This window comes from Babjeviella inositovora (assembly GCF_001661335.1).
Source record: "Babjeviella inositovora NRRL Y-12698 unplaced genomic scaffold BABINscaffold_1, whole genome shotgun sequence".
NCBI classification, from domain to species: Eukaryota; Fungi; Ascomycota; class Pichiomycetes; order Serinales; genus Babjeviella; species Babjeviella inositovora.
This window is the reverse complement of record NW_017566838.1, coordinates 1,436,396-1,449,169: the sequence shown is the minus strand read 5'-3', so window position 1 is coordinate 1,449,169 and position 12,774 is coordinate 1,436,396. Positions and strand designations below refer to the sequence as shown.

The window sequence follows — 12,774 nt, the reverse complement described above, 5'->3', positions numbered from 1 at the left end:
TTTGGTTTCAAAAATTTCATGCAAGATATAATTTTTCAACCCCAAGCCGCATTGGTTGCATACTCTGTGTCGAGGGGTTACAAGTTGAACAGGATGAAGGACAGACATTTATCCAGGTTTACTGTTGGGAATAGAGTGATATATAGAGGAGAGTTGGAGGCAATAGAGGCTGCCTGAGAATAGAGGCTGCCTGAGAACTCCCATCATAGCCAATTATGCTACTTTATTCTCGGGGATATACGCCGAATGCAAGGGTGCTCGTCAAGACCGTAAACCACCTGTAACCCTAATAATATAATATCGGAATAGTATTCTCTACCTAAAATTCGCTTATTTCTGCTGACCCTAGACCAATTGTGAAAAATGCTGGGTCAAAAGCACGGCAAATACACCTCTGAGCTCTAACAGTCAATCTCCAATCTTCTTTTTCAAAGTTCCCCCGAGTAAGCAGATTCCATAATCTCACAAGGGGACTTCACGGAGCATAAACCACCATCAGCCATTTCTCGGAGCAATATTACCCAAATAGGAAAAAAGCGCACCTTGTGTGCGGCCCATGTCTGCCTGTGCTGTTCCGGCGTTGTTGTGTCAAGATTCCTTCATTTCCTTCCCACGTGATGATCGTACCGTGAACACCAGCAGCCTATTGTATGGTTGCCGCTACATGACATTACGACGCGTCGCAAGTTCATACGTGGCTACGACCTACTGCGACCTTGGGCTAGATGCATACCTATCTCTACGGAAACGGGCAGGGGTCCTGCACCGCAGCTAGCCAGGCGTAAATCATGTCATGTTGTGTAATACTGGGTACTAGAACCTCATCAAGAGGATATATCCCTTCCAAACAGCACGTTTCCGTTGGTAAACGGTCAATACCAATGTTCAGCACCCTAGAATGAGCTATAAAGCTTGCTAAATTAATTTTGGTGCAGTTATACTAGGAATGATCGCGTGCCCTAGCAACTGTCTTTTCCGTGTCAGAGGCATAAAAAAGCAATTCACGCTCCATGCCGGGTATTTGGGCAAAAACGACCTTTTTCGGCGCGCCAAAGTAGGGCAGAACAGAATTCCCGTTTCGCTGAATTTCTTTTTCGCCCACTGCGAAACCACCACTTTGTAATTAATTATCAAAACAGCCGCCAGAAAAACGAGAACTGAATTGCATTACAACTAAAACGATACACCATCTCCCCCTTTTCTCACACCATCTCTCTACCAATTGCATCCCCGTTCTTCAGCCAAATCCAAGAGCCCATCTCTCCCTTCCCGCATCGCCGCTTTATCTGTACTCCCCCCTAAAGATAACACGCAGGTGCACCGCCGCCGTTTTAGCCTCCACAAGCAACACCAACGACCGAGAATACCCAACGTGTTCCGCTTGTAGCCCGTTTTTGTTTTTGTTGCGATTCTCCGAAAGTCTCAAGTAACCTTGTTCCCCAGCTTTGGCGTCTAAAGCTTAGCCAAACCCCCGGTTGCCACCGTCTTTAGGAACAATCAACCCGAAAGCTTCAGTCTCGATACCACCCTTGAGATTTGTCGAAGCCCCACGCATTCCACATCTGTCCATCAATCAATAACAACAGCATCTGACCTCTTCCAAGGCACCTGATTGTACGACCACGAAAGCATCAGACTTCCCATTTGAGAACCCGTTCTATCGAGCCCCATCTTCCTACTAATTATTTTCCTCATGTTGTCTTCAAATATACACAGCCAGCAGACGCTATCGAGTAATGAGCTCCCGCTGTACATGAACACGTCGCCCACCTCGGGTACATTGTTGATGAACGACCTGCTTTTGGGCAGGGCCTCGTCCTTGAGTAACTCCATGATGAACATGTCGCTCAACACTCAGCCACAGCACACCAACATTCTTCCACCGCCGCATCTCCACCTTCCGCCTCCGTACACCCTTAGAATATCGAACCTCCCGCCGGACATTTCCATCCGCGAGGCGCACTTGATCTTTGCGTTGTGTGCGAGTGAGATCGTGGGCGTCACATTGTCTGCCGACTCACAGTACATCCTCGCGAGTTTCAAGGGCCAGCCCGCGATGCAGCGCGTCGCGCAGTTGCTTGACAGCTGCAGCATCTTCGGGCCCACTTTCGGTCCTATCAAAGTTGAGTTGGACGAAGCTTCTCTCGGTTTGCCCGGTGTGAACCACAACATTTCCCCTCCAACCACCAACTCTTCCATGAACCCGGCACCGGGCACAGCCTACGACAGCTATTCCGGCAAGCGTCCATCCATGGGCACCCAGAGGTCGCGCTTCATGTTCTCTGACCCCTTTAACGGTGGCAATGACCCCAACGCTGGATTGGCGGTGAACACTGCGATCCAATCGCAGGCTCAACAACCGCCCGTCAGTGCCACCCCTACTTCGTCCCAGCTTTCAGACTTGGGCTCTGGTAAGTCCTTGTTGCTCATGGAGGCCCAGAACGATGTCCGCGAGTATGAGCAGTTAGTGAGAGGCGATCCGTGGGGCCCAGTGGCCCATCCTCCTTCTATCCAGTTACCTGGTGGCCAAAACCCGCCAGCTCAGTCTGCTCCCCAGACTCCGGGCTTTGAGTGGGACCGCAGAAGACAGAACTCTGCTTTCTTCAATGGAAACGGAAACTCTGCTGGTAATGCCTTGCCGTCGCAAATGCCAACTCAGCAGTCTGTTGCAAGTCAGCAGGCACAGACACCAACTCAACAGCAGCAGCAACAGCAGCATCCAATCCAGCTTCAACAACAACAGCAGCAGCAACAACAACAACAACCGCAGCTTGCTCAGCCTGTGAACTCGTCGTCTGAGTCACAGGAACCACCGCAGACACAGGCCCAGGCTATTTCCCAGGCTCAAGCTTCTTCCCAAATCTCTGCTCCTCAGTCAGGCCTGCCGCCAAACTCTGTGTTGCCGGACTTGTCACTCTTGGCGAGAGTTCCTCCGCCAGCCAACCCGGCAGACCAGAACCCGCCGTGCAACACGTTATACGTCGGTAACTTACCGCCAGATGCCACCGAAACCGAGTTACGCTCGTTGTTTGCTCCACAGAAGGGATTCAGACGGTTATCGTTTAGAACCAAGAACGCCACCTCCACCGGCGCTTCCACGTCGTCCAGCGCCAGTACGGCGTCCACCTCCTCTGCTGCCGCCACCCCGCACAGCCACGGGCCAATGTGTTTTGTGGAGTTTGAAGATGTGGCCCATGCCACCAGAGCGTTGGCCGAATTGTATGGCCGTGCGTTGCCTCGACCAGGCGGTGTGGGCGGCAAGGGAGGCATCCGTTTGAGTTTCTCCAAGAATCCGTTGGGTGTCAGAGGGCCGGGCAACCAGAGAAGAACCAGCACTAACACTAACGGGTACTCGTATCTGTATGCCAAGTAGCTGGGCTGAGAATCTTCCTGGAAACTCACCCGGCCGAGACGCCTCGAAGAGAAGCTCTTTTCTTATCTCATCGCGTACACTTCAGGAACTATGATACTGCTGGATCCACGATTATTGATTGTCCCCCCCCTCGACTCATTCTTTTTGTTTCTCCTGTATGGAGTCATTCTCATTTCCTCTTTAATTTGCAACTTATTTTTCTATCCCTTTTACCACATTTTTCTCCATTGTTTTGTCGCTTTCTCTGACCCATTCGTTTGTACTACTTATTTGCTCCCTTATAATTCAATCATTTTGCATGTGTGTCCCGATACATCTTTCTCTTTCCTTCAATTGTAGCGCGACTAGAGGAAGGAAGGCTCTAAAACCACGCGGTACTTATGGCGTAATTTTGGAAAGCGATCGACGCGTACAGCTGTTTCACCATGCATCCCGTTTGAAGCGTGCAGCGAAGGTTTCGACTAAACTAGTATTCGCGCTTAGCGTTCCATCAAGGCCCACGGGTGTCGCATTCCACAACCGGGCATTCCGCCTATAAATTGCTGTCAAGAATTGAACCAACGATCAACCTGAGTCAATTGCCATCACCCGAGCATAAGCTGACAATCACCATTGGTTGGCCTAGGTCTCAAGCGATGTAGAGCCGATCTACAACACCGTCACGTGCAACTCTTCTTCAAAGACCGCGAAGCTCTCAGAAGATGGACCAAATGCAAATAATCAACAATAATGCGTGCCCGATTGGCAGTGGCAGCCTCATATTTATTCATCAAACTGGAATATCGCCGTATTGGTGTAACAAAGGCAGGCTCCAGCCGCTTACCCGGCCGGCGCGTACTGCAGGTCCCGCCCCACTCATAACCAGCGGTGAGAGCTTGAAAACAACAAGTTGCCAAAATGGCACGCCATTGTCTCCTATCACCTTCCTTCTACACACACACAATGATTAGAGGAAGCGCAATTGTCCGCCGCAAAGAGGCTAAAAAGGGGATCCGTCTCACGATCATGATCGTGGGCGAGTCGGGGACGGGCAAGACCACGTTCGTCAACTCATTGCTTGACCAGAAAATCTTGGACCATAAGTACCAGTCATCGGACGGGGATATGACCGCGTCGGCTTGGGAGAGAACGTTCCTTCCGCAAACGGCACACGAAGAGCCGGGAATCTCGATCACAGAGACGAACGTGGAGATCATTGACGAAGACGACTCAAAGTTGCTTTTAAACATTATCGACACGCCCGGGTTTGGCGAAAACATCAACAACGAGGTTTGTACGCGCGAAGTCATCAACTACCTCAAGCAGCAGTTCGATTTAGTGCTTGCAGAGGAGACAAAGGTGAGACGCAACCCAAAGTTTGTGGATTCGCGGGTTCACGTGTGCCTCTACTTCATCACGCCTACGGGCCACGGGTTGCGCGAGATCGATGTGGAATGCATGAAAAAGTTGCTGAAGTACGTGAACGTGTTGCCAGTGGTTGCGCGCGCGGACTCCTTCACGGAGGTGGAGTTGCGGCGGTTTAAGCGCACAATCATGGAGGACATTGAGAAGTATAACGTACCGATTTTCGAGTTCACCTACGATGAGGAAGAAGACGATTATGATGTCATCCAAGAGATTGAGTTTCTCAACAAGATCCAGCCGTTCGCGGTGATTGCGTCGGAGGAGGTTTTTACCAGAGAGGATGGCACCCAGGTGCGCGGCAGACAGTACCCGTGGGGCTTCATCAACATCGACGACGCCAAGTACTCCGACTTTCCCATCCTCAAGTCCGTCTTGCTTGGCTCGCACTTGCAGGACTTGAAGGACCTCACCCACGACTTTCTCTATGAGAACTACCGCACGGAGCGCCTTTCGAACGTCGGCGGGATGCAGTTTGAGGATGATAACGCAAACAACCTCTTGCCGAGAGACTTTTCGTTTATGGGTAATCCGGCCCGGGAGAAGCCGCCGCCGTCGTTGTCTAATCTCGCCGCGCTTGCCAACTCGGAGCTGACCACATCGATGCTTGGTGCGAATTCCACAAGGGCGCTCTATGAGCCATCTACCCCGACCCACAAGTCATCCATGTTGTTTGACGACGTCGAAGAGACGTCAGGCTCCCCTGCTACGTTAAAGAACGACACATCGTCGGTGCAGTCGCGCACGACAGACGACTCGCGCACGCACAGAGCAGACACATCGCAGTCGTCGGTGCGCATCCAGGGTGTGTACGATGACGGGGCCAGCGTGGGTAGCGCCAGTGCGCAGCCGCAGCGCCAGCAGATGCGCATGATGTCGGAAACGATCCCGTATGTGTTGAACCACGAGCGCATTGAGCAGCAGAAGTTGAAGTTACAGCAGTTGGAGGAAAGACAGGTGCGCGAGTTGCAGATGCGTGCGGATATGTTGGAGCGCAAGGCGAAGGAGTTGCGGTTGAGGGAGCGCACGATGAACGCGCAGAGCGAACAGCACCAACAGGGCGAGCAGAACGAGTCTGCCATCAAAAAGGAGGAGACCTTGACCGACTTGCATTCGGTTTTGCAGGAACAGTGATGTAATTAACGAGCCAGTGGATATTTGGATGTAAAGTTGGGTGTAGGCAGAACGCTATGACCAAAGCGTGGAAATACAGCGTGATGGGTAAAGTCAATTGAAATCTATAAGACGTTTAGGCTCAATATGCCACAACCATTGAAGTATCCAAAGCCTTGACCAAGAGGTGTAGGCCATCGGGACAGGAATTTAGCAGAACTGGCGAAAAGCCGACTTAGAAACTCCTGTGCCACTGCTCTTCCTACACATCCTTACGTGAATCATACTGATATATATATACATTGACAGCAAGTCTTATCAACTTGGGAACTAACAAAAGCTCACCTCCAGGCTACGTTTCAGCCTTTCTTTACAAGAAAGTATGGGACCTGGTCTTGTAAGTGTTACAATCCTTCAACCACTTCTTGTAGTCCTTCAAGCAGAAAATCTTCTCGCCGTAGTAGTCCGGCACTGGGTTGGCCACATTAGACTTGGAAGGGTCCGGTCTGTTCTTGATGATGCGCTCCAAGAAGATCTTCTCCTTGTTCACAAACTCTGGCATGTGCGCCCTATTCTTCAAGCTAAAAACGAGATCACCAATGATTGACGCACCAACCATGTAGCCGGTGGCGGTGGACAACATCATACCCCCAAAGAGCGCCATCAACGGGTCCATCCCGAACATCGTCAGGGTCGGATCAATGGTCACGGTCGAAATGTATGCCCATGCGGCGGTGGTGGAAAGGAAGGAGGTGGTGATCCCGGAGGACGTGTTGATCCAGCTTCTCTCCTTCTTCTTCTGGAAGTACTCGTTCCAGGTCAAGGTAGGCACCACCGGGGTTTGGGTGTTAAATAACGGTCTCGCAGTGGAGAATGCGCGCATGGAGGTTTTCAAAATACCAATAGATCTGAGCATGGTGGGAATGTTGTGTAGGTGCTAGGGTGAAGAGATGTCTGGTGCTGACCATGTAGCTTGCCTGAAATATTCTGTGAGGCTATCCGGTACGGACACTAACCTGCTGCATAGATCTATTATTGCTGCGATTGGATATGCTTGTGCTGTAAGGCTACTATTTATTAGTGCTTTAGATGTTTGGCTGTAGGTCCTCTTCGGTGGGATATCCAGAAATAGCCTTAAATGTTGCAGTGGTGGTTTAGTTCATAGGTCTGTGCATAGTCATCGGAGGGCATAGATTGATTGGCGTGCTGGCTTAATGTTTTAGAAATTATGGTTAGAGTATTCGAAAAGACCTTTATCAACGTTGGACTGTGTTATTTCGCCATTCAGATCTTGGGATTCTTGCACCAATATCCGAGAGAACGTGGTTTGGAGTTACGCCGTATAGGATAAATACAGGTCATAAGCTGATTTTGACATATAATTCGAGAGTTTATTAAAAAAAAAAAAAAAATACAGTAAATTTTAGGCTATAAAACTACGAGAATTCTAGTCCTTAGACAACTATATTATTATTTATGGTCAACGAGCCCAATGGGTGATCCTGCGCTCACCCCGAGAAGTTCGGAAAATAAAGAGCGAGAGTTGAAGCTGCTGAGCACCCCAAAGCTTGACCCCTTTCACATAACTAGCAGCCGTGGCTGAAATCGTATTCGTTTATGCTCCAACCCACATCTACATTCAGCTCTACACATGCCCTTTTCACAAAATGCTTAATAAATATGTCTAACCAGTGGACCTACTCCTGCTCGTCCAAGGTCTTGAAGACAAACTCCTTGGTGCTCTTGGTGTAGGAGATCCCGCTTTCGAGCAACTTCTGGAACGCAGCGGAAAAGTCCTTGAAGAAGAGGTCCTGGTCGTTGGCGTACTCAACACAGATCTTCTTGAACGAAGAGTCCTCGGTAAGGGCAATATCGGCCGGCAACATCATCAACGATTTGGTCTTGACGTCCTCGTACTGCTTAGGGCCATCCCACTTCTTGACCTGCCACTTGTCTTCCAAAATCAACTTGTAGAAGTCGTTGGTGAAGACGGTTGGCGAGAAGGTCCATGGGCCCTTGTAACCAGAGCGGTCAGCGTGGCAGCCACCCAAACAATGGGCGCCAATCAAAGCGACAGTTTCTCTCTCGGTCATGCCCATTCTAGCAAACAAGTTTCTCACATACGGGGCGTCTCTGGAGGCGTCTGGCAACTTTCCGTTTGGAGGACACTTGGAGGCATCCTGGTCGACTCTGCCGGCTCTCCACTTGACCTTAGGGCCGCCCAATTCCTGCACGGCACAGACCCCGCCAAGGGTCCATAAGTCACCGTATGAGATCCAGTCATACTTGACCTTGAACTCGTCCAAGAACTTTCTGGCAATCTCCAACCCATTGTTGGCATCATCAGTGGACTCTGGGGCGAATCTCATGGTGCCACCGTAAGACCCACCGGTCTTGTCGTTGGTGTCATAGGTACCAGACGAGTGCCACGCCAATCTGACCAAGACCGGGCCGTAAGAGCCGTAGTCGTATTCGTCTTCGTCCTGGAGCTTCTTCGCGATGGCGTTGTAAATTTCCTGGTACTCGTCCTGGGCCTTCGATGACACCTGGGCCGCGTTCAACCCAGAGGCACCGCCAAAACCGAACAAAGCCTTAGCAGCATTACCGTTGCTCTTTTTGTTGTTGTTGTCGTTGTTGTAGTAGTAGGTGGCCAAGGCAGCAGAGGTCAACCCGACAACCGCAGTGGATCTGACAAAGGTCTTGGAGCTGGCCTTGATCTTGAGAGGACGCAATTGCTTGAAAGAAGCTCTGGTGAAGTTGGAAGCAACAGAAGCCATGATGTGGTGATATGGTGAGACCGAGCCCGACATAAAAAAGGAGGGGAAGTCGTGTGTTATATAGCGTGTTGTCAGAGCCGTGGCCGGACAGCAACTGGGAGGTATCCCTCACGCAAGTGAAGACGAAAGTGAGGGGAGATGCGGCAAAGCGGAGAGAGACAGGGTCAGATGCGGATATGATGGGCGGAAGTTGCCTAATACGGTAATCAGACATTTCCGAGGTACATGACGATGACAAAGATAGAAAGTCGCGGCCTTCGATTGGCTTCGCGTTGGCCCTCGATGCCTGCATAGTTTATAAGCTGTGGCTGGCCATCAGGTTCCGCAGGCATGTGAGAGGCTCGGGCGTCAATGCACGGTAGGAATCTCACTAAACGATACAGGGAACTTGGGTGAAGTATAAACCAGATCTATGTGAGGACAAATTGAGTCTCGAGGTGGTCGGAAGGCCCGCTGATCCCGGAGTTTACTCTACGGATGCAGCAAAGGCTTGATCGTTTATGATCTGTTACACGTTCCGGTAGCATCGAATGTTCGAGACTATTCGACAGCCGTTTTAGTAAGGCTTTGAGTCGAAACTTTCTCCCTGCGTGTAATGGTGGCAACTGAAGAAACGCGCAGTATGCATGGCAGCGTGGTTATACCTCTATCCTACGCACTACTAATAATGAAGTATGATATACGGATCATGTTACATCCGCTCTATTTAAACTAGTCGGAAAAATCTGGACAAAAGGGTCTTTCCGATACCCAGCGTTTACAATCAGGCGCCGAGAGGCCGATTTCGAGTTTCGGATCGGATTTACCCGTACAGGGCAGAACCATATGCTAATAATTCGCGATGCTTGAGTCATGGCTCAAATCGAGCCATATTCTAGCGTTCTCTGGCCTGTGCAAAGCAACGAATATGGACTCTGGCCCTGCACGCCGTGCGTATTCGGCGCAAGCCACTCCGATATAACACGGGTGGGCCTAGAGGTCCTTAGAACTGATCAAAAAGCTTCAAAATCAACGTATGTATATTTGGCTAGTAGAGATTTCCGGTCTACCGCGCCATTATTTGCGAAAAGTGTAGGATAACCCTTAATTGTCACCGAACGGCAAATGTTTACGGCTTGACGCACAGTGGAAACTCCGACATCGTTCAGCAGATAAAAAGAAATATATTTACAACGGTGTACATGCGCATCAGGAAATAATTGTCAGCCAACCGGTCTAGGTTTATGACGAGATTTGCCAGAAAGCAATGAGGCATTTTTGCTACACAAATCACTATATATAAAGCTCGATTGTCACCCTCAATTTTAGATCCAAAGTATTTCCATAATCACATACACTCCGCACTGGAAATTCCCATACCGTTGTATCCATCCTTATCGCTTACCATGGGTAGATTTTCTGATTTGAGCTCCGTCGAGATCGATTTAAAGTCGCTTATCGACAATACCCTCACTGGTGAATTGGTCATCGTTGCTAAGAACGCCATCTCGTTGAAGGAGATTTCCGTCACTTTGGTGAACCAATTCACAAAGCAGTACCAAACCTTGCATAATCCGTATGTCAAGAAGTACGACATCTCGCGCAACTTTTCCCTTGGCGACAACTACAGATCGTTTGTGAAGGACGCTATTACCGGTGCCAAGTTGGAAAAGGGATCGACAAACACATACCCCTTTGAATTCTACCTTGACGAAAACTTGTTGAAGTCAATCATCGCCGCGCCCAGCTTGAAAATCGATTTGAGCAGCTACTTGAGCGTCAAGATCGTCAGATCTCATTCTTCGTTTGGCTCATCCACTGCGTATTCGGAAAAGAAGCACTTGGGGGATTTCATTAAGGCCAACTATCACACCCCGTTGGTCAGACAGTACTTGCCTATCAAAATTCACTTGGATGATGCCAAGGAGATTCGTGGCAAGGAGTACGAAGTTTCCAGTATCAAGCTTTCCTTGATCGAGCATACCGCCTACAACCACCATGATGCCACTGCGTCCCAGTTTGGCTCTCCTTTGAGCAGTACCAATGTTTCCGATGACGAACTGAACTCCTCTGCGTCGGCCCTTGATCTTCAGAAGCACTTCGATACCACCAGAAAACAGTTGCTCAACAAGTTGGTTGCAAACACGTCCACTTCTGAATATGACAGGAGCTGTGACCAGCATAAGGTTATTTCCAGCTTCGAGTTTGTTTCTGACGATTTAGCCACGGATGTGGGCTTTTCGGCCACGTCCAAGAACCAAATGAAGAGAATCGTTGGCCAGAAGTTGTTGCTTCAGAACGTGTTGCCAAATGTCAATATTCCTAGCGTCGTGACCATCACTCACCGTGTAAAAGGCCATGCTGTTAGAATCAACCGTGAATCTGGTGAGAAGGTTGACGCCGAGCAGTTTGAGCTTCCAGTCAATGTTAACTATGTTGACGAATCTGCCGAGGACGTATTTTTTGAAGCGTTCTTGGAATAGGCGCAATACCCATATATATCAAAATATAATTAATTAGAACTCCGTATATTCCCCTCGAAGTCTCTTAGGTATCATAAGGGCGCCGAACTGGGAAAGATTGATGAAAAATAAACTAAAATAAATAATAAAAAAACTAGATAGCGTTGCTTACGCAGGTGAAAACCGACCCATAAAGATGAGATTGGTACGAGAGGACAATACTGTCCACACTGGCATAGAGTCCGGGTCCCAAAATGTAGATACCAATGAGAATCAAGGCAAAGTTACTGATGAACTCAAGTTTACCGACGAATGACTCCTTTTTGAAGATTTCCAAAAAACTAATGTCTTGTTCGCCCAACGTCTCGACGTAATGAGACTTTCGCAACTGGAAATATGCAACCCCCCAGAAGACAAAGCCGAACCAACAGTCAAACAACGAAGACATCAAGGACAACAAATCAGAGAAAAATGGAATCACCTCGGCGATCACAAAGGCAATAGCCCACAAACCAAGATTGAGCAATACCCAGACCGTCCACCCCCTTTTGGTATGGTTATTACGGTGACGAGACTTCTCGTCAAAGATCCGGAGGAAAATAAACTGGGAAGACACATTGCCGTATAAGGCTCCCAAAAAGAAGATGGTGGGTAAAGCAAAAGAGAAGGCAATCTTCTTATAGTTGCCAATCAATGACCCGAAGGCCGGAGCCGTGATATATGCATTACCCACATAGACGTACACAATGGAACCTGCAAGCGCAAAGGTGATAAGTTCGCAAACGGTAACCAAGTAGAGGGCCTTCTTGAAATCCTTTGGTTCCTTCATCTGAGAGATGAAGGACGGGTAGGTGATTTGGCCGACAAACGTGTACACAATGTTTAAGAATGCAGACATCCCGCTAACGTACGTGGTTCCCTTTTCTGGCCACAAATTCCACTGGACGGGAACCTCTGGGTGAAACCCTTCGGGGTGGTCTTGGATAGCGGCAAAGATAACGGAAAGAATCACGGCCACAAACATGGTGAGTGCACTGAAGTAGGCAATTCCCGACATTGAGGAAAAGGTTCTGGGTAAGGAAAATAAAAAGCAAACGATAATCGTCACCACGGAAAATACGAGGGAACAGATGGTGGTGTTGTCGGAAATGGTATTGAAATACTTGGCCCCCACCAAGACGTGCAAGGCCTGGATGAGAGTGTTGTTCAACAAAAAGCACACTGCGGTAGCGTACCAAGCCCATTTCTTTCCCCAGAATAAGTGTTGGCCAATGTCGCAAACGTTGGTGATATGCGGGTACTTGGCACAGAAATCGCCAATAACCAAACCCGTGTACAAAACGGTCAAGGCAACAAACACGGTCAAGATCAAGCCGGGCACTAATCCCAAGACCGAGTAGGACCAAGGAAACGACATGATTGCAAGACAGATGTACTCCGAGAACAAAAGGCCCGCGGTTCTCTGCCACGAGCAGCTCCGGTAGTGGATCTGAACTTCCGAATCAGAGGCTACTTCGTCGTCCGGATACTTATCCTGGGTCACATCGGTACTTTTGTAGTGCGCCGCAAGGGTAATTTTTTCCGCTGACCCAGTGGTGGAGGATGACCGGGAGTTGGTCTCGGCTTTGGCTGTCATTCTGTCTTTTGCTTATGTCGGGTTTTGTTGCAT

At 49.3% G+C, this 12,774-nt stretch overlaps 6 protein-coding genes across 6 annotated transcripts; 3 read left to right on the top strand and 3 right to left on the bottom strand.

Annotated features, from left to right (window-relative positions):
- Positions 1-1,693: 1,693 nt before the first annotated feature.
- On the top strand, positions 1,694-3,373 carry WHI3 (mRNA-binding protein; the record flags this gene model as incomplete). Its single annotated transcript, XM_019132275.1, has 1 exon — positions 1,694-3,373. The coding sequence occupies one exon, from the start codon at positions 1,694-1,696 to the stop codon at positions 3,371-3,373; it is 1,680 nt and encodes a 559-aa protein (XP_018988126.1).
- Positions 3,374-4,315: 942 nt separating this feature from the next.
- Positions 4,316-5,908, top strand: SEP7 (septin; the record flags this gene model as incomplete). Its single annotated transcript, XM_019131456.1, has 1 exon — positions 4,316-5,908. One exon carries the CDS (start codon positions 4,316-4,318, stop codon positions 5,906-5,908), a length of 1,593 nt encoding a protein of 530 aa, XP_018988125.1.
- Positions 5,909-6,257: 349 nt separating this feature from the next.
- Positions 6,258-6,803, bottom strand: PAM17 (Pam17p; the record flags this gene model as incomplete). Its single annotated transcript, XM_019130262.1, has 1 exon — positions 6,258-6,803. The coding sequence occupies one exon, from the start codon at positions 6,801-6,803 to the stop codon at positions 6,258-6,260; it is 546 nt and encodes a 181-aa protein (XP_018988124.1).
- Positions 6,804-7,584: 781 nt separating this feature from the next.
- On the bottom strand, positions 7,585-8,664 carry CCP1 (cytochrome-c peroxidase; the record flags this gene model as incomplete). Its single annotated transcript, XM_019131464.1, has 1 exon — positions 7,585-8,664. The coding sequence occupies one exon, from the start codon at positions 8,662-8,664 to the stop codon at positions 7,585-7,587; it is 1,080 nt and encodes a 359-aa protein (XP_018988123.1).
- A 1,385-nt stretch (positions 8,665-10,049) lies between these two features.
- Positions 10,050-11,126, top strand: BABINDRAFT_5706 (uncharacterized protein; the record flags this gene model as incomplete). Its single annotated transcript, XM_019132274.1, has 1 exon — positions 10,050-11,126. The coding sequence occupies one exon, from the start codon at positions 10,050-10,052 to the stop codon at positions 11,124-11,126; it is 1,077 nt and encodes a 358-aa protein (XP_018988122.1).
- Positions 11,127-11,259: 133 nt separating this feature from the next.
- Positions 11,260-12,741, bottom strand: BABINDRAFT_29776 (uncharacterized protein; the record flags this gene model as incomplete). Its single annotated transcript, XM_019131461.1, has 1 exon — positions 11,260-12,741. One exon carries the CDS (start codon positions 12,739-12,741, stop codon positions 11,260-11,262), a length of 1,482 nt encoding a protein of 493 aa, XP_018988121.1.
- Between the last annotated feature and the right edge of the window lie 33 nt (positions 12,742-12,774).